This window comes from Eucyclogobius newberryi, unplaced genomic scaffold (genome assembly GCF_026437365.1).
Source record: "Eucyclogobius newberryi isolate DKJ021-1_F unplaced genomic scaffold, fEucNew1.0.hap1 SCAF_4, whole genome shotgun sequence".
Taxonomy (NCBI): Eukaryota; Metazoa; Chordata; class Actinopteri; order Gobiiformes; family Gobiidae; genus Eucyclogobius; species Eucyclogobius newberryi.
This window is the reverse complement of record NW_027316056.1, coordinates 35,649,383-35,670,712: the sequence shown is the minus strand read 5'-3', so window position 1 is coordinate 35,670,712 and position 21,330 is coordinate 35,649,383. Positions and strand designations below refer to the sequence as shown.

Genomic DNA, 21,330 nt, shown 5'->3' with positions numbered 1-21,330 from the left:
CTCTCTCGTTAGCAGCCTTTTACTGTGTATGTGTGTGTACTGTGTGTATGTGTGTGTGTGTGTGTGTGTGTGTGTGTTGTTTCTTTCACACACGAGCTCCCTCCCTCATTTTCCTTTTCCCTCCTTCTGCACAGTGTGTTCACGCAGGACACGAGCCAGAGGTTTGCCCACTGCTGCTCCGCGGTGGTCTTTTTATTATATTAAAAAAAAAGAAAGAGTCGATGGGAATTTCAAATAATTCATTCACAATTTCTGTTAAAAAAAAAAAAAGAGCTATGAAGGTTATTTTGTTTTTCTTACGATTTTTTTTTTTACATCGAATTTTTTATTTTTTTTACATCGAATCTAGTAAAAATATTCATTGTATATAAATACGATAAAAACTTTTTTTTTTAATTCGATATACATTTTTTTTCTTAACATTTTTTAAATTTAATGTAAAAAAAAAAAAAAATCTGTAATTTTTTATATTCAATGTAAAAAAAAAAAAAAACTGTTTTATGTTTAATCACCAAAGCGAGTTCCGATGTTTGTGAATTCTGTTCATTGACAATGGAAAACCTGTTCTGATCGTTCATAAGATCACAAGCCCGAATGGCCACAGCGCGACGTCTCCTGGTTCAGTCAGTTATTTAGCTTTAATCCATTGTCTGATATGGATTAATTTATCCCTAAGACACAATCAGAGGTGTGGACTCGCAAATCATGACCCGAGTTACTGTTTTCATGACTTGAGACTCGTTAAAATTTACTAAAAGGCCATTGACTCGGACTTGGACTTAACACGAGACTTGATGCACATTTAGAAAAGTCGTTTACAGTTCAGTAATGGTGCATTCAGTGTTTAACTCTACAAAACATTTTTAAAGAAGGACCAACTACAACAATCATACACATTGAAAACAAAGAGCTGCATTTGATAACTGTGTACAAAGACTTAAAAGTACTTGAAACTAAAAGCGGAAGATTTAGGACTTTCAAAACAACATGTTTTTTTGTCTTTAAACGGTCACAAAGCAGATGTGTCGACCTGGTTTATGGCAATACCTCTGTCATTACTGAGTTTAGGAACAAACCACTAGGGGAAAAAATGACACCAAGTTTAAGGTTTGGTAAATTCATGAATTAAAAGGTGAAGTAAGCGGATTAAAAGTGAATAAGGCACATTTGTGAAGCCAATCTCTGCCCTAAAGGCTCAACATTTGTGGATTTGTGACAAGCCCATTGAGTCCTACAGGCCAAATTCTACAATGTTATGATGAAAAGAACCTATTTTTAAATACACGATCCTTTTTACAAATGACTTTCACTACTTCTACTACTACTGGAATGTAATCGAGCATCATTTTGCAGAACTATCCTCCGAGAAAGTCAAGTTTCCCAGCTGGAATTCCACTTTCTTTCTCTCTTTCTTGCGGCGCTGTCAGTCATGGTGAATCACGGCGGGGACAGGTTATGCAGGTACGCGCTCGCACACGCGGGTTTTAACCTCGGCCGGCGGGCGTGTCCTGCGCGAGTGAAACTCGACGCAGGACGGCGTTGCCATGACACGCGCTGAGACAAATGCAAATCGCGTTTGCATCTGGACTCGACGACAGCTCTGGGTCAACGTTTGCATGTATTTGACTGCCCCCGGGACATTAAGCACATTTATTATTTGAATTTACATGGCATTTTGCACACAATACGTAGTAAAAAAACGTAAACATTACTATTAGTATTGAACAAACGGCAACAAAAATGCATGAAGGTTTGTTGACATTTTTAGGAACATAACTGGCACCGAAGCGTCGCTTCCTTTCCGTCGTCGACTCGCGGGTTCAGGTTTCGCGCCGACAGCTGTGGCTACAAACTGCTCGCTAAAGGCTAGTGCTAAATTGCGTTAATCGTGCGGGACTTTGCAGCGCCCCTCGGCCCCGTCTCAAGTCGCGGCGAGGTCAGGCGCGTGTCGGTTTTTGACGTTTCTTTCGGCGGCCGATGACGTTACGCTCGTCGCCGCGGGGTCGTTTGGCTTGGAATACCGACGCGAGCCGGGGCAGAGGAAGGATCGGGGACGCAGAGGCGGAGCTACCTTAAACGTTTTCTGTGTGGGCGGGAGCGAGAGAGGTCAAGGGTCAAAGCTTAGTCCATGTAGTCAAAGTCCTCGGGGATCCCAAAGGCTTTGTTCACGTGTCTTTCGTCGAAGGAGAACTTCTTCTTGGTCCATGACTTGATGGCAAAAACGTTATCTGCGCACAATGAAATCATGTTAGTAACGAGGAAGTACTTTAAGAGTATTGCCTGCGAGTAAGTAGTTTGGGAGATCTGTCCACAAGTAAGTACTTTTTAAGAGTATTGCCTGCGAGTGAGTAAGTACTTTAAGAGAACTACCTGCGAGTGAGTAAGTACTTTTAGAGAACTACCTGCGAGTGGGTAAGTACTTTTAGAGAACTACCTGCGAGTGAGTACTTTTAGAGATCCGTCCACTAGTAAGTACTTTAAGAAAACTACCTGCGAGTGAGTAAGTACTTTTAGAGAACTACCTGCGAATGAGTACGTACTTTTAGAGAACTACCTGCGAGTGAGTAAGTACTTTTAGAGAACTACCTGCGAGTGAGTAAGTACTTTTAGAGAACTACCTGCGAGTGAGTAAGTACTTTTAGAGAACTACCTGCGAGTGAGTAAGTACTTTTAGAGAACTACCTGCGAGTGAGTACGTACTTTTTAGAGAACTATCTGCGAGTGAGTAAGTACTTTTAGAGAACTACCTGCGAGTGAGTAAGTACTTTTAGAGAACTACCTGCGAGTGAGTAAGTACTTTTAGAGAACTACCTGCGAGTGAGTACGTACTTTTAGAGAACTACCTGCGAGTGAGTAAGTACTTTTAGAGAACTACCTGCGAGTGAGTACGTACTTTTAGAGAACTACCTGCGAGTGAGTAAGTACTTTTAGAGAACTACCTGCGAGTGAGTACGTACTTTTAGAGAACTACCTGCGAGTGAGTAAGTACTTTTAGAGAACTACCTGCGAGTGAGTAAGTACTTTTAGAGAACTACCTGCGAGTGAGTAAGTACTTTTAGAGAACTACCTGCGAGTGAGTAAGTACTTTTAGAGAACTACCTGCGAGTGAGTAAGTACTTTAAGAGAATGGCCGCAACTAAGAGAACTGCATGCGAGAAAGTACTAGAGATCTGTCCACATGCAAGTACTTCATTATATTTATCCGCAATTACACTAATACATAGCCAAGCACTATGTAACTTCTCTGGTGAAGGTTGCCATGGAGCTGTCATTTGTCTTGGCTGGAATAAGATAAGATAAGATAAGATAAGATAAGATATTCCTTTATTGTCCCACATGGGGAAATTTCATTGGTGCAACGCAGGTAGATACAGAGGTAGATACAGAAGAACAGATCACTTATAGGAAGTCTGAAAAACACTTTCAGTAGAAGATCTCCTATAAATAAATAAAAACTCCCATAGACAAATAAATACATAAATACCATTGCATGTGATCACGACAGTAATTGCACATGAATATGTGTCACGACAGCACATAGGTTGCACATGAATTGCACATGAATTCCAACAGCAATTGCACATATGACAGAATTGCACATCAGTATTAGGTTAGGTCAGTATTGCGAGTGTTCAGTACTAACAGTTTTTGTTATAAAGTCTGACAGCAGCAGGAAGGAAAGACCTACGGAACCTTTCCTTCGCACATCAAGGGTGGATCAGTCTCTCACTGAAGCTGCTCTCCAGAGCAGAGAGAGTGTCCTGCAGGGGGTGACACTCATGGTCCAGCATAGATGTGAATCTAGCCAGGACCCTCCTGTCCCCCACCTCCTGCACCGAGTCCAGAGCACAGCCCAGGACGGAGCTGGACTTCTTGATGACTCTGTCCAGCCTCTTCCTCTCCCTCTCTGTGATGCTGCTGCTCCAGCAGGCCACACCGTACAGGAGGGCTGATGCCACCACAGAGTCGTAGAAGGTCTTCAGGAGTGGCCCTGTCACTCCAAAAGACCTGAGTCTCCTCAGGAGGTAGAGCCGACTCTGGCTCTTCCTGTACAGTGCGTCTGTGTTATGAGTCCAGTCCAGTTTGTGGTTCAGATGAACACCCAGGTACTTGTATGAGTCCACTCTCTCAATGTCCCGTCCCTGGATGTTCACTGGTGAGGGGGCAGTGGGGTGGCGTCTGCGGAAATCCACCACCATCTCCTTGGTCTTCCCCGCATTGATGAGGAGGTGGTTCCGCTGACACCAGTCCACAAAGTCCTGCGCCAGTTCTCTGTACTCCGCGTCATCGTCGTCCGTGATGAGTCCGATGATGGCAGAGTCGTCAGAGAACTTCTGCAGGACACAGCTGTCCGTGTCATGTCTGAAGTCTGCAGTGTAAAGGGTGAAGAGAAAGGGCGCGAGGACAGTGCCCTGGGGCGCCCCCACACTGCAGGTCCGAGTGTCAGACACACAGTTCCGGGCTCTCACAAACTGGGGTCGGTCTGTGAGGTAGTCCAGGATCCACTCTGCCAGGTCATACTCCACACCAGCCGTCTCCAGCTTGTCCCTCAGGAGCAGCGGCTGGATGGTGTTGAAGGCGCTGGAAAGATCGAAGAACAGAATCCTCACAGAGCTGCCAGGCTTTTCCAGGTGAGAGAGAGAGCGGTGCAGCAGGGAGATGACGGCGTCCTCCACTCCGATGCCAGACCGATATGCAAACTGCAGCGGGTCCATGGCTGAGCTCACGGTGGAGCGGAGGTGGTCCAGGACTAGCCGCTCCAGTGTCTTCATCAGGTGGGACGTGAGAGCCACTGGCCTGAAGCTGTTGAGGTCTTTGGGGCGCGGTGTCTTAGGCACAGGTACCAGACAGGAGGTCTTCCAGACCTGTGGTACCACCCTCAGCTTCAGGCTCATGTTGAAGACATGCTCCATAACTCCACACAGTTCATCTGCGCAGGACTTAAGGAGCCTGGGGCTGATGCCATCAGGTCCTGCTGCCTTCCTCACTTTAATCTTCTTCAGCTCACTCCTCACCTGTGCTGCTGTGACAGTCAGTGGTTGGCAGGGGGACCGTGTGCTGGGGGGATGGGTGAGTCCAGGCGAAGTGGGGAGCCGATGGTCCGGGGCAGATAAGCGAAGAGGAACAGATGCAGGGCATTGTCCAGCTGTGGAAGAGGGAGCATGCAGCTGTGCAGGGGGAGGGGCGGGTGACCGATCAAACCTCAAGAAGTGAGCATTTAAATCATTCACCCACTGTAGATCCCCCTCTGTCTGGGCAGGGGGGATTTTGAAGCCCGAGATGGTTTTCAGGCTCCTCCACACTCCCTGAATGTTCTTTTGCTGCAGCTGCTCCTCCATCCTCCTCTTGTAGCCGGCCTCAGCCTGCCTGATCTTCCTCCTCAGCTCCTTCTGCACAGTCCTCAGCTCCTCCTTGTTCCCTGACCTGAAGGCTCTCTTCTTCTCCTTCAGCAGAGCCTTCAGTTCACGGTTAATCCATGGCTTGTTGTTTGGAAAACACCGCACCGTCCGGGAGGGAACAATGTTCTCAAAACAGAAGTTGATGTAGTCCGTGATGCACTCTGTGATGGTGTTGATGTCCTCCCCATGTGGGTCATAAAGCTCAGTCCAGACAGTGGTGCTGAAGCAGTCCCTCAGAGCCTCCTCGCTCTCAGCAGACCACATCCTCACCTCACGGGACACCACAGGCTGCCTGCGCACGATGGGTTCATACACAGGCCTCAGATGTACAAGGTTGTGGTCCGAGCTGCCCAGGGGAGGGAGGGGGGAAGAGGAATAAGCCTCCTTGGTGTTGGCAAAAAACAAGTCCAATGTTCTATTCTCTCTGGTGGGGCAGGTAACATACTGGGTGTATGTTGGTAGAACAGAAGAGGGAGAAGCGTGGTTAAAGTCACCAGAGATGAGGAAGAGAGCCTGTGGATGCTGTGTTTGCAGCCTACAAGTGCAGGAGAGCAGTGCTTCACAAGCATTTTCAGCATTGGCAGACGGGGCCACATAGACTGCGATCAAAATCACATGTGAGAACTCCCGGGGCAGATAGTATGGCCTCATGCCAATAGCCAATAGTTCAATATCCTTGTTACATAGCTGCTCCCTCACTGTGCAGTGTTCGGGTTTGGACCAGCTCGTGTTCACATACACCGCCAGACCGCCTCCTCTTTTCTTCAAGCATTCTTTCGTTCTTTCCGCCCGCAGCAGATGAAAATTGTCCAAACCTACAATAGAGTCTGGCATTTCTGCTGTTAACCAGGTCTCTGTGAAAATCAAGACGCTGCTGTCCCTATAAATCCTCTGGGACCGCATGAGGCTCGCTATTTCCGTCATTTTATTTTGAAGGGACCTCATGTTACCCATGACTACGGCGGGAACCGACTTCCTGTTTGTCCCTCTCTTCTCTCGGAGTTTACGTCCAGCCCGTCTGCCTCGTTGCGTTTTCCTTAGGAATGTTTCACAGTATGGCATTAAACTGACATTCATTCACTTTGAGCTGTTTTTACGTCTCGAAAATTACCTTGGAAAAACCTGCATTCTGTCTCGCCCCGCAATCTGCTCGTTTCCATGGAGATAGAGATGTTTAATGCCACACTGAGGAACATTCCAGGCAAAGCGGAAGCATCTCCATGGAGACGAGCAGGCTCCGATGACTCCGTAAGGCCAAAACGTGGATGACTTCGCTGACCCGTATCACACCGCGCTGACATAACGGCGCGCACACAACCGGCGTCTCTGCCCATCTCTAAAAGGTCAGCCGTCGCCTAGGTTACGGGCGGGGGTTCGGCCGCGGCGCAGAGGTGGACAGTTGAGCTGGCGGACGGTAAACATTTGTGGACAAACGTGGCTTCGCGGGGATTCGATGACGCACCTGTCCATCTGGAGACGGCCTCTTTGGCGACGACGTTCGACTTCTCTGCGAAGGAAAAGAGAGAAGTTACGACACATTTTACAAAAGAAATGTATCCGCATAAGTTGAAAGTTTTGTCATTTTTTGTTGTGAACTGGGTGTGGCCTTAAGTTCATACTAACAACAAGTTTCTAAGTTTGTGAATTCTGCTCATTGACAATGGCAATAAACCTTTTCTGATTCTGAACAGTGTGTTCTACTGTTTACCTAATGTCTCTCCCCTCTCTCCCCCCATTTTAAGCTACAACTGTCCTTTAAAGCAGGGGTCCCTAACCACCGGGCCGCGGGCCATCTGCAAATGGGCACCAGAGGTTAAAGTTATATGTTAAAATGTACTGTTATTTCAGAACCATGTACTTTGGCTTCAAAACTCCTGCCACTGACACAATGGATGGATACTTTTGGAACGTACATTTGGCGGCAGGAAAAAAGGCCATGACGAGGAAATGGGAACGCGTAGACATAGGGACAGACATCAGACAAAAGGGGGAAAAAATGACTTTCAGACTTAATTTGTAAATGGAAATATTTGACAGACTTTTGACTCTTGTTTGGGTTCGTTTGTGCCGTGATTTTGGTTCCGTTGACAGGTAAATGACGTCTACTTGTTGTTATTTTGATTTTCTATCTCTGGTTGTGTCGTGTTCTATGTTTTATATGTATTCTATTCAGGCTTTTAGCTAGGATTTGAAAACACCCCGTCCAACTGGGGGCTTTACAAATTTTCACGACCTTTTTTCGACGCTTTTACTAAATAAAGCGACGCTTCTAACGCGGAGGCGCACGCCTCTCGTATCATAAATTATTGACTTTCCATACTCTCGCGCCGCCTGCGCCTCTCGGCCGTGCGGATCACACTCTACGTATCGCGGATCACACTCTACGTATCGCGCCGTATTTTACATGGTATTTGGCCGTGGAGGTTCGGCATTTTCCAGACCACAGCTCGGCAGCCAATCAGAGCCAAGCACATAAACTTTGTCGACCAATCAGCGCGCAGCATGCAAATTTTCACTTGTAAACACTCAACTGTCATGACGCGGACTATCGTCAAGCGCTTTCCGGCCCGATTTTAAAAACGTTTCTAAAATGTATTAATAAAAATTACACCGTCCTTGCCCTCGAAAATGTCCGTCCACATGTCGAGATACCCTGTCCAAAAGACGGGAAGACGGCCCTCTAGCTAAAAACCTGATTCTATTATAACAATTTATAACTATTGCTTTGTCCCTGTGTTTTAAATGTGAAAATATAGAGCAAAATTAACATCAAGTATCAGTAATAAGACTATTACAAAATATTTAGAATGAGGATTTGTGCACACTTGCTACTGGCACCTTCCCATTCAACCAATCCCAGAAAAAAAATATCTTTCTTTGAATATAATTCTGAGTTGTACCGGTCCTTATGGGAAAAAAGTTTGGAGACGGCTGCTGTAAAGCCTTCAGGCCAGCAAAATAAACATAAATAATAATAATAATTGAACTTAATTTGTACTGACAGAGATGACACTGAACGTTATCATTACTGGGTGTATCCACGTGAAAACAAACTCTCACACGTCAGCATTTTAACAGCAAACTGCCTTGGAAAGCTCTCTTACGAGGCCCATGCCATTAATTGAGCAATAATAATGAATAGTGACATGCTTGAGACTTTTTAATTAAGCGTTCCACAGCAAATCCTCTGCACATGCTTTTGCCTCCAGTTCAGACTTTGGGGGAAGAATTATGGCCATCTATTTGTGTTAAACCACCAGAAAATCAGTCTTGCCTTTGTTCGTGAGCTTCATTATCAAACATTTATAAGTGTTTCATACTAAGCAATAAAAAACGAATAATCAACAGGAGGAAAACTCATTTATTTCACGCTAACGAAACGGGACCCATTGACCGCGGGTGTAAACGAAGGGCGCGGGGGACGTTATTAAACTTGCAGCGTGGCTCGTGTTGCCGCATACTATGGGTCAAGCGCGTCGGCGAGTAACCCGATTCCAAACCACGCGCGGCGCTACAACCAGAACCCGTGTGGGCCGACAAGTTTGATGAGCCGTGAAGCCCAACGACAGCAGCTCACGACAACGCTCCCGGTAAGAACACCCAGAGAGAGCGTCCTTAAGCTTTTATCGGCTTATTGTAACGGTTAGTTAAACATTTGTGACTTTGCAGACGCTCGGATCAAATGTTGGATTGTGAACGTGCGAGTGGCAAAGCGGCAGGAGCTTGTGTGGCGGTTTTGTAATGAAACGCGACTTGGTAATAGGGCACATTTTTAAAGCGCTTAGAGACACCTGAACCACTCACCCATTCACACACTTTCTTACTTGGGCAGAGGCGGGGCCGGGCGGATGAGTCAATAACTAAATATGAATGGTCCTGAACGGCGCAAAAAATTACACTTTGAAGACAGCTTTTATTTGATTTACAATTATTAGTTTTAGAAATGATCTTTATTATTATTAGTTTTAGAAATTATGATTATTATTAGTTTTAGAAATTATTATTATTATTTTGTAATATTAGTTTTATTTTGAAATTATTATTAGTTTTAAAATCATCATCATCTTGTTTTTTTGACATTTGGGTTGGAAATGCCTACAAACTGTCTCAGGACCACTGGGCATTTTTGGATACATTTATTTTATGTATTATTAGTATTAGTATTTACTTACTTACTATCCCATCATTACCGTCATATTCCAAGCGATTACGTTACAAAAGTGCTTCATGTTGTCTACTCTCTGCGTACCCCAACAAAACGCTGCACTTCAACAAAGAAGCTTATGATTATTTGATAGACTGTGAGTGCACGCGATATCACCCAGACCTTTGATCATTATTATGTATTATACAGAGGGACCAGAGGGAGTTATCAGACCCTGTGAGTCAATGCTACATAAGGCGGCTCTCACATTCCTTTTGCTGAGGCCCAGTCTTGATGTAGACCTGGTTTTTGTCCGTGTTTAGTCCTGGTCTAGTCTAGTCTGGTCTAGTTTAGCCTCATTTTGGCCATGACAATACTGCCTGATGGATTTAGCGCTCTCAGCTTTTCAGAACCATCTCGGGGGACGAAAGCGCATCGTTAACGGAGCGATTTGCGTTCAGACGTGTCCCGACTGTGTGTGTTTGTGTGTGTTTATGTGTGTGTGTGTGCGTGCGTGTTTGTGTGTGTGCGCGTGTGTGTTTATGTGTGTGTGCGTAAGTGTTTGTGTGTGTGCGCGTGTGTGTTTATGTGTGTGCGTGCGTTTGTGTGTTTATGTTTATGTGTGTTTGTGTGTGCGTGCGTGTGTTTGTGTGCGTTTGTGTGTGTGCGTTTATGTGTGTGTGCGTGCGTTTGTGTGTGTGCGTGCGTTTATGTGTGTGTGCGTGTGTTTATGTGTGTGTGCGTGCGTTTGTGTGTGTGTGCGTGCGTTTGTGTGCGTGCGTTTATGTGTGTGTGTGCGTTTGTGTGTGTTCGTGTGTTTATGTGTGTGTGTGTGTGTGTGTGTGCGTTTATGTGTGTGTGTGCGTGTGTTTATGTGTGTGTGTGCGTGCGTATATGTGTGTGTGTGTGCGTGCGTGTGAGGAGCCGTTGCGTGGGCGTGTCATGTTGAAGAGAGCAGTAAATAACCCGGCGTGTGTGAAAGTGAAGACCTCTGGCGGCAGGACACGGCCCGTTTGCGCAGCGTTCATCTTTCGCTTTTCTTATCTGCGCGTGCAACGTAAGCTTTGTGATTAAATGATCAAAGTCGTTCTGCGTGACACTGGTACAAGCCTGTTCAAGCTTCAGAGGGACATAGTTACTTTTTAAAGGTTGTTAATGTCGCTCAAAGTTAGAGAAACACAAGGTTAAGAGTGTCCACAATCACAAAAGGGCAATGACAAACTGACACATTTAAAGTTATTTCATTAGGGCTAAATTATTAATCTCTTTTTCACTAATGCTGTGCAGTTCCAAGCTTAAATTGCGTAATCAATAATGTAATTAGAGTTCAAATTTGAGTGGAACCATTATTGTGATAAAAAAGATCGTTATTTAACGATTACCGTATTTGCCGGACTATAAGTCGCGCTGGAGTATAAGTCGCACTGGAGGTGGAAATGTGGAAAAGATGTGCTATTGGCGGCTGGGAAAGAGGCAGTTACAAGGAAGTGGATGAGACAAACCTCACTGACGATCGAGGACAAGACCGAAATGTAATAAACATCAGACAAATGGAAAAATTACATTTGGATTAAATTTGGAAATGGACAAACTTGATCAACTTTGGACTAAATGGGACTCGACCTTTGGACTTGCTGCGCTTTCATTTTATTTTTCTATTATTCTTATTATTAGTATTATTATTTTACAATTATATATATATATATATATATATATATATATATATATATATATTGTATTATTATTACTAACTGTTCTTATTTTTTTCACACCTGAGATCATGTTTTTGACCCACTGAACGTCGCTGAAAGGTCCTACATAGAGGGAAAGATAGAGTTCTCAGACAGAGCTGTGGTGATGTGGTCTGTGAGAACACTTTCACTTCCTCTTCGTGCTTCATGTGAACTGTGAGAACTGTGATCAAACTGAAGTGTGCTCAAACCAAACGAGAAATACTTCAATCGTTCCGGTAAAAATGGCTTCACGCAAACGTCGGATGTATAAATAGAGTCTAAGAATTATTATTGGTCAAAGTCACTTAACAGAAACTCATTTGTAGAGCTTTATTTATTACGAATTTATTACATATTTATTTCATTTGTGATGTATTTATGATTTATTTTTATTCATGATGTATTTTATTTCTTTTTATTATGTATTTATTATTTACTTATTTTATTTATTATTTATATTATTTTATTTATGTATTTATGACTTATTATGTATTATGTGTTGAGTCTGTGGAGGGCTGGGAATCACTGGATCCCTCATGATGCGAAACACGATACACGAATCACGATACGATAATATCACGATCTTTGCGATAATCGCTCATGATACTCTACAATATATAGTTACTATTTTTTAAAGAACCCAATACATTTTAACAACATTTTTCTTTGTTAAACCGCGACCTGCGCAATTAAACACTCCCATTTTAATCATTTCAATCAATGTCACATATTTCCTTTCTTTAAACAAGCAAGCACGATATTGATACTGTATCACCAAATTTAGTATCGCAATATATGGATATTTAGATTTTCTGGCACACCCCAAATCATAACACACATAATCTTCAGTTGACCGTTCAGTCAATAGTTTAGAAATCGTCTTTTGTGTTTTCCCCAGTTGAAATACAAGTACATTTACAGTTTCAGCGCTCATTAGTCTGTGCTCTTGAACTCACTTATCTCTGCCACCACGTCCGGGTCGCACGCCCGGTACTGGTCCAGCTCGGCCCGTAGCTGTGCCCGCCGCGCCCGCAGACCCTCCAGCTCCTTCAGCAGAGCGCTCCTCTTGCCCTGCGCCGCAACACAAGCGCCCGTCACTCCCGAGACAGACGTGGAAATGACCTGTGCGTTTGTACCAGACAACTCACGGTATCTTCACGTCCCACCGCCGCCGCTTCCACCGCTTTTTGTAGAGACTCCTTCCTCTGCTTTGATTCTGAAACCTGACAAGAGAAAGGAACGATCAGCTCGGTCAACGTAAAGGAGACGTATTATGCTTTAATGCCAGGTAATTATAAAGAATTATGCTTTAATGCAGGTAATTATAACGAATTATGCTTTAATGCCAGGTAATTATAACATATTATGCTTTAATGCAGGTAATTATAACATATTGTGCTTTAATGCCATGTAATTATAACGTATTATGCTTTAATGCAGGTAATTATAACATATTGTGCTTTAATGCCAGGTAATTAGGCCCGAGCGCCACAAGCTGGCGAGAGGCCTATTAATCTCGCAAAGCCGTGCGAAGCACGGCTGCGAAAGTGCGCACGTAGTGCGAAGCGCTCGCCCACTTCCAAACACTCACTAACGCACTCCTTCACTCATGCACGCCCCGTGCATACTAATTAGTAGTAGGAAAATGGAACATTACCGTTGTAAACGGGCGAAGCCTGTGCAAAAGTGCGCACTAAACGAGCACTTTGCACTCATTTGCCATCTCATCTCTTGCATGTTCCGTGCATATAAGCATGTAATGCAAAAATTGAACATTATTACTGTATAGACAAAAAAAATCTGATTGTAGAATCATGAAATTTGGCGCAGAGGTAGATGGTGACAAGAGAAGTAAAAAATATTATTACGGCAACGCCGTCCGCCCAACCAAATGTCGGCCATATTGGTTCAAAAATGGCTAAGCAGGACTCGGGAGTTTTTCCAAACGTCGTACTTTTACGAACTCCTCCCAGGGCGTTGGCTCTAAAAAGCTGAAATTTGGTGAAAATGCTACTGAGGAGTGGGACATCAAAAGTTATTCAAATTACATTGATACCTGTCACGGTCTCTGTGCGGCGAAGCCGCAAACTTCAGCTAGAATTTCAGAAATCTCCCAAATTTAACATTTCTGCCGTTTGCACAGATGAAGTCCGAATTGCGTCAAATTAGAATCAGTTGTTAAACTCTTTGCCCTAAACCTACTTGAAGTGAAATTAATTAATTTGGCGCCACCTACAGATTTTATATGGAGGTTAAATGTTTAGTTTTGCGAAATTATCTGAAATTTTACACAAAACTCAATTTTGGCCCCATCAAAAAAGTAAATGAGACCCATGTCATAATTGTTACGGCTTTGCTGTAGCGATGACCGAAACCTTCCATGTTATTCCAATGGGGAAATCGCCAGAACATGTTTACACTTTATACTCACCAACACCTCCCAGGGCGTCAGCCCTATCAACGTGAAATTTGGTGAGACTCATCTTCAGGAGTGGACCATCAAAAGTTATCCAAATTTTTATTCAAAGAGTCACGGTGTCTGTGCTGCAAAGCCGCACATTTTGCCAAGAATTCAAAATAGAATTGCTTTTTGATGGTAAACCAAAGGGGAGAAGATGTGACAGCGTCACAGATTCAGCAGTAGGCGTAATAAAAGGACAATTGGGGCGCGTTAGCGCCCCCTCCTCCTGCGGCGTGGCGACGGTGGCGTGGCGAGGGCCGATCATTGCGGCTATATTTATAACATATTGTGCTTTAATGCCAGGTAATTATAACATATTGTGCTTTAATGCCAGGTAATTATAACATATTATGCTTTAATGCAGGTAATATAACATATTATGCTTTAATGCCAGGTAATTATAACGTATTGTGCTTTAATGCCAGGTAATTATAACATATTGTGCTTTAATGCCAGGTAATTATAACATATTATGCTTTAATGCAGGTAATATAACATATTATGCTTTAATGCCAGGTAATTATAACGTATTGTGCTTTAATGCCAGGTAATTATAACGTATTATGCTTTAATGCAGGTAATATAACATATTATGCTTTAATGCCAGGTAATTATAACATATTATGCTTTAATGCAGGTAATTATAACATATTGTGCTTTAATGTCAGGTAATTATAACGTATTATGCTTTAATGCCAGGTAATTATAACGTATTATGCTTTAATGCAGGTAATATAACATATTATGCTTTAATGCAGGTAATATAACATATTATGCTTTAATGCAGGTAATATAACATATTATGCTTTAATGCAGGTAATTATAACATATTGTGCTTTAATGCCAGGTAATTATAACATATTGTGCTTTAATGCAGGTAATATAACATATTGTGCTTTAATGCCAGGTAATTATAACGTATTATGCTTTAATGCAGGTAATATAACATATTGTGCTTTAATGTCAGGTAATTATAACATATTGTGCTTTAATGCCAGGTAATTATAACGTATTATGCTTTAATGCAGGTAATATAACATATTATGCTTTAATGCAGGTAATTATAACATATTGTGCTTTAATGCCAGGTAATTATAACGTATTATGCTTTAATGCAGGTAATATAACATATTATGCTTTAATGCCAGGTAATTATAACATATTGTGCTTTAATGCCAGGTAATTATAACATATTGTGCTTTAATGCAGGTAATTATAACATATTGTGCTTTAATGCCAGGTAATTATAACATATTGTGCTTTAATGCCAGGTAATTATAACATGTTATGCTTTAATGCCAGGTAATTATAACGAATTATGCTTTAATGCAGGTAATTATAACATTTTATGCTTTAATGCCAGGTAATTATAACATATTATGCTTTAATGCAGGTAATTATAACATATTGTGCTTTAATGCCAGGTAATTATAACATTTTATGCTTTAATGCCAGGTAATCATAACATATTATGCTTTAACGTTTACATCTGGGGCCCCTCACCTGCTTCTTGAGCTCATCCAGCTTGAGTTTATCATTATATAGTATTAAACGTTTACATCTGGGGCCCCTCACCTGCTTCTTGAGCTCATCCAGCTTCAGTTTCCGGGTGTTCAGGGCTTTGCTGGGAAAGGCCCAGTAGTAGTTGGAGGTCCCCACCCGCTCGCTGTCCACCATGTTGTCATCCACCAGGCTCTGCAGCACCTCCTTCACCGACATGGGAGCTGCACGGCACGTACTACACATGAGATACGGTCGCCGTGGAAACGGTCGCATGATTTAAACCGAAAAACGGCATCGACGAAACTGCGTACGAGGAAGTTTAGAGGCCCGAGCGCTGATCCTTGAGGATTCCCACAAGTGCGTTAAAGACGCGGTACGTTTTTTGATGGATGCTCAGTCGAAGATGTTATTGCTTTACCCAGAATGTTCCGCAGTATGATGAAGAGACTTTTATGCGATTCTGTAGAACATTCCAGGCAAAACGACATCTCGATTAACTAACCGTAGACTACAAAAAACTATCGTAGTCCTATTTTGATCATTGTAATCATTATCTGCACTATACTTATTCTAAAACGGACACAGATACACCTTTTCACAACAAAGAGTGGCATTATTAAATCAAAATGTCAATAAAACAATCAATACTATGTGTAATTTGTACATTTTCTCTTTCCAGTCACCTTCAATCACCACATCTCCACCTTAATTTGGTTGATTATATATTTTGAAAGTCTCAATGTACAAGAGAAATAATTGTTTGACTTTAGCAGTTGAAAAAAATAATTACGACTAGTTGACTACTAAAATAACTACTAATACTACTAATAAGTAAGTATAAGCCCTGGGGAAGCACGGTGTATATTGAGGTTTCGGACCCTCCACCTGAACGCAAACATAAAGATAATAACTAACATATTCATACTGGTTTAAAAACTGGAACACAATCCCAACTGAACGCGCGATGCCATCAGCCGTTGAATACGGAGGAAAAATCATAACCGAGCCCATTTTGCACTGTTTTCGCCAGGTTTTTAGTCATCAACGGCATTAAAACAGTCGCCAGGACGATCAGACCGTGTTTACTTCACATCCGAGGACGCAAACAGACGACGGTTGTGATGCTTTGTTTTGCAGTGAATTACTCCTCCACTTCAGGCGGTTTGTTCGTTTCTAGCGCCCCCTACGCCCTCCCCCCCGTCACTGCGTCGTGCCCAAAAACATGCGCTTTTAAATCGATCGGTTTGTACCAAAAGTACTTCGCTTCACGAACTCTTACGGACATTTGAAGCTACGCAAGATGCACTTGGAGGAATACAGTATGGCCTAAAAGAGGATTGTTGAATTAAATATTACGCGAGCACACACACACACACAAATCATCCTCGTTGCTATGGCGATTGTGAAACGTCAACACTGAGTCATCGTTTTTGAGTGATATAAAAATGTCAGCGGTCACAAAAACAACACCTACGGCCGCCATATTGGACGCTGTCGCTAATGTAAACAAATGATGATGTGTTAATAATATCTCAGCTCGTTATGTTTTCCAGCTAATGAGGAAACTGGGATTAATTAAAAAACAACAACTGCTGAACGTTCGGGCCAAAAAATATCACATTTTGGACGATCACAGCTGCTGTTTTTTTCAAACGCTCAGAACATTATCGATCTAATCTGTTGACAATCTAATTCAGTGAATTGTCTGTTATTTTTTTACTTTGACAATTGTTTAATCTGTTATTTTTTTAACGATCTTGGGCAATATTATGTAAATCCAACAGAAATGTTAGTTGAGGTTTAATCATCAGACAAATGTAAAATGTCAGTAAAATTAGCCACAAAAGTGCAGAAATATCACTCTTTTACAACATAACTTTTTTAATAATTAGCTCTTTTTGTAGCATTTTCTTTTTAAATCTATAAATTGCACATCTTCGTTTAATAATGTGTGTTTATCTATTTTGTCTGTTATCCATTCTCTCTACAGGCCTAAACATTACCCATAATGCATCTCAACCCTTCAGGCTGTACATCTTCAGTCGTTTAGTCGACAAATAATTTAATGAAGATGAGGATTTATATGGACCACAGTCACTTAACAGTTTAATCCGACTTTTCACTCATTAAAATGCCGTTTGCTTGTATTTCTCTGCATTCAATGTTGTTTTTGCACGAGATATTTATCAATTCAAGAGGTTTTGTCACTCGCATGATTTAAGCTGAAAAACACCACTGATGAAACTATGAGAAATATTAGCGATCAGAGCACTGATCCTTGAGGAATCCCACAAATGCGTTAAAGGTGCAGTACGTTTTTTTTTTTTTTATGGTCAGTCACCGTCATGTCTCACAAAAAAGTTATTGCTAGAATGTTCCACAGTGTGACTTTTATGCGATTCAGCTCCTTTAGTCGACGAGTTAAAGGTCTTTATTCCCCACTGAGCTATTACTTCATATTCACGCCACCGTCTCCCGCACTACGTCTTATAAGAAAAGTCCATCACCATCACCGACTAATTAGTTTCATAATAAACTTCCATTTCACTATTTTGCATTAATTGCTCAGCCTAATTTGGTCAAAAATGTCGCCTCATTTCAAAGTCTGAGTACGAGCGAATGTCTGGCCCGTTTCATGACATCTTCTCATCACTACAATGAATGAATACCATATTTTCCGGACTACAAGTTTTTTTCATAGTTTTGGCCGGGGTGCGACTTATACTTATATTTATACTTATATGCTTATACTCCGGAGCGACTTATATGTGATATTGTTATTTTCACACTCTCGACCGCATTTGATACTCCAGTGCGACTTATATATGTTTTTATCTTCTATATTATGTATTTTTTGGCTGGTGCGACTTATACTCCGGAAAATACGTTAGTACTTTTTAGACGTCAACATTATTCAGTTAATCGATAATCGTGATTATTCAGGTCACAGTGAAATAACCAGAAAATAATTTTAGAAGCAAAATTAAGTCCTTTTAGTTCAAAAACTAGACCCAAATGTAATTAACTGTTTTTATCTGGCTGTTTTAGTCACATTTAACTTTATTTTGTCTTTCATTTCACAAACACCAGGAACAGTAACAAGTCAGACCACGAGAACGAAGGAATATTGAAGATTTCACTGTTGTTTTCGTCTCAATAATCGTGAATAATGGTTAAATCCTGATATTTTTCCTCACAATAATCATGACACATTTAAAGTGTGTTAAAGGGGAAACACTCACTGATGCCCTTTGACTTTGGGGCGATCTTCTCGATGTCCTTCAGCTGAAACACATCTTTCTACAAACAAACCATACATCACCTACATTATATTTAACTTAAAAGTGTATTTGTTTATATTTTTAAGACGACTCACTGATTCAAAGAAAATCTCCAGCATGCGCATCCTCTTCTCCTCCAAACTCAGACCTTTCTTCTTCGACTAAACAAAAAACATTTTATTACGAAACAACACATGTGCGTGAAAAGCATTTGTGCCTGATGTTTTTAGGAATTTAAGAATGTATTTTTTATCTATTATCATTTATTTATTTTACATCTACTAACAATTATTTTAGTTGTCGACTAGTCAAGAAATTGGTGTCCTTCAGTATTTTTTTTATACATTATCAACCGAATAAAAGGTGAATTGTCGTGATTGAAATGTTCAAGATTTGCATTTATTCATGAAAATCAGAACTAGTTTTTTCTGTTTTGACATTTTGCTTTAATAATGTCGTGTGTTTTAGCGTCTGTAAAAGCCAGATAACGATTACAACTATGAAAATACTACACACGTTTTTTTTAATCGATTAGTCGAGAAAACAGGCCTTGTTCATTTATCTGATTACTACCAAGATATATGCAGTTTTAATGCATGTTTATTCAGAAGTATTGTAGTAATTCACAAAATACATTTATTTAAATACAGCAGATGCTCTGTCCCATAACAACATATACCGTCATGACGTTTAAGAAAACCTCCCTCTAAAGGTTATTATTACTTTGCCTGGAATGTTCCGCAGTATGACATTAAAGCGCCCCCTACAGGTCGGACGACTCATTGAACTAAAATGCTGTTAAGATAAATACATTTTGAACAAAAAAATATATAAAAGTGTTATCCCAGAATAGCTAATTGTTTAGGTTTATAATTTCACTTCCTGTTTGTAATTGATGACATCACACTAGGAAATTACCCAGCAAACACTGGGACAAACCTCATCTAATGTCACCATTTATTTAATTTGACAAATACAAATATATGAGAGTGACTTTATTGTGTTGAATTAATGTTTAGAGAGTCAAAAAAGTTGTTGTGTAAATTATGCATAAACTTGAGTGTCCCAAGTGTGATGTCACTTCCTGTTTGTCAACATTTTCTCCTCAAATACCTGCTCGATTAGCAACAAATAAAGTAAAAAATTAGAACATCGTATAAACCTGTCATAGGCACTTTAAACTCTTCTGTTCTTTAATATATCCATAAGCTACAGGTGTTTTGATTGTCTTGTAAAACACGCATTCTTACGGTGCAACATCTCCATGGGAACAAGCAGGTAGCGACACGGCAGCAGAAAAGTTACACAGTGCACCTTTAATGGTTGGATTTGCCCGCAGTCTCTGATCACGTCCCACCAAATAAACAATTAATAATAATACAAAAAGTCGTCAAAAGACATCTAGGTTTTAGTCAGTATTAGACTGTTAGCTAGCTTAACTAACTTTGTGCGAGAGCTCGTGTAGTTACAGTAAACAACAGCATGTATTCCCTTTTCATCGAATTAACGTGACCGGATTCAACCGACGCACATCACGTACTCACCATGGTAACGCCAAATATGAACTGTTACAGCCACAAAAGGGACAAAAAAGGCTTATTTTCGGTCCTAAAACGCTCCAAAGTTTAAACGGAAATCAGACGCTGCACTGAAAATCCCGCGAAGACAACCACGTGGTCCAGGGGCGTTCACGTACCGTCTCATAATACGACTTTTCCAAATCGCACCACAGAAGTTGAATAATCGTCACAAAAATGATGCATGTTCACATAATAATTCATGAATTTTGTGTGTGCCTCAAAGTAAATATATACTTTTATTAGAAGTAAAACAAATAACAAATCACGTGTGAACCAACAGGCACGGTTAAAAATGGAGCGGTGTCATTTCCCAGCTTCAGTGAAGGCCACACAGGCAACAACACACGAGCTGCGGATTTTAGGCGCCACCTGCTGTTCTATTGAAATATTACAACTTTCTCCTTTGTATTTGGTTATTTTACGTTTCTAAATTATGAAAGTGTGGGGAAATAAAAAAAATAAAATTATATTAAATAAAATACATAAATAAAAAAGAATACATAAATTAAATGAATTAATTGAATTAATTAAATTAAATAAATTAAAATGAATAAAATACAATACAAATAAATACAATAGAATAAAATGCACTTCATGGTCTATATTCTTGGTCTAAAATAACAGTCAGAGCATTAGCTTAGATGGGCACTTTTAATTCCATTTGGCATTGCAGATAACAAGACAACGAAAAACAAAAAAGAAATAATTTATGTAGAAAATAAGACATGTGCTTGGAGACAAACTGTTGAGCCAATAAACAGTACCAGACACAACTGTGTATTACTGAAACATATTTACTGTAGTATCGTCATCTTATTTCAATAGGCCTTTAGGTCCAAAGTGCATCTTTAATCAGTGGATGTTTCCTGTTTGATTACAGTAACTATTCAAGCAAAACTGGAATACTCGCACCACAATGTCATATATTGTGTTTTTTATATCCATATTTTGATTGTTTACGTGGATTCCTAATGACGCATGTGTTAAGACTACAGTATACGACACTCTTGGACATATAGACAATACTTGTGTCTTTTGGCGATGGTCTGTTTGGGGATTCATCCATGCACTAGAGGGCAGTATCATGCTCGACCGCACACCAAGAAGTGACATATTCATACGCTCGACAACACTACAACCTGGATTACAGCTGACTAAGGTGCGCGGCCTTTTAGCTGATCTTCTTTAAGCAGAATTTAATGTCAGATGCCCTTCCTCTTGCCACCGGC

At 41.1% G+C, this 21,330-nt stretch overlaps 1 protein-coding gene across 1 annotated transcript; it reads right to left on the bottom strand.

The window, feature by feature from the left end:
* Nucleotides 1-2,066: 2,066 nt before the first annotated feature.
* Nucleotides 2,067-20,204, bottom strand: mnd1 (meiotic nuclear divisions 1 homolog (S. cerevisiae)). Its single transcript, XM_072464090.1, has 8 exons — nucleotides 20,066-20,204; nucleotides 18,617-18,682; nucleotides 18,483-18,540; nucleotides 15,313-15,461; nucleotides 12,425-12,499; nucleotides 12,233-12,347; nucleotides 6,862-6,906; nucleotides 2,067-2,228 (listed from the first exon to the last, which is right to left on the bottom strand). The coding sequence occupies exons 1-8, from the start codon at nucleotides 20,066-20,068 to the stop codon at nucleotides 2,122-2,124; spliced, it is 618 nt and encodes a 205-aa protein (XP_072320191.1). The 5' UTR covers nucleotides 20,069-20,204; the 3' UTR covers nucleotides 2,067-2,121.
* Nucleotides 20,205-21,330: the final 1,126 nt, after the last annotated feature.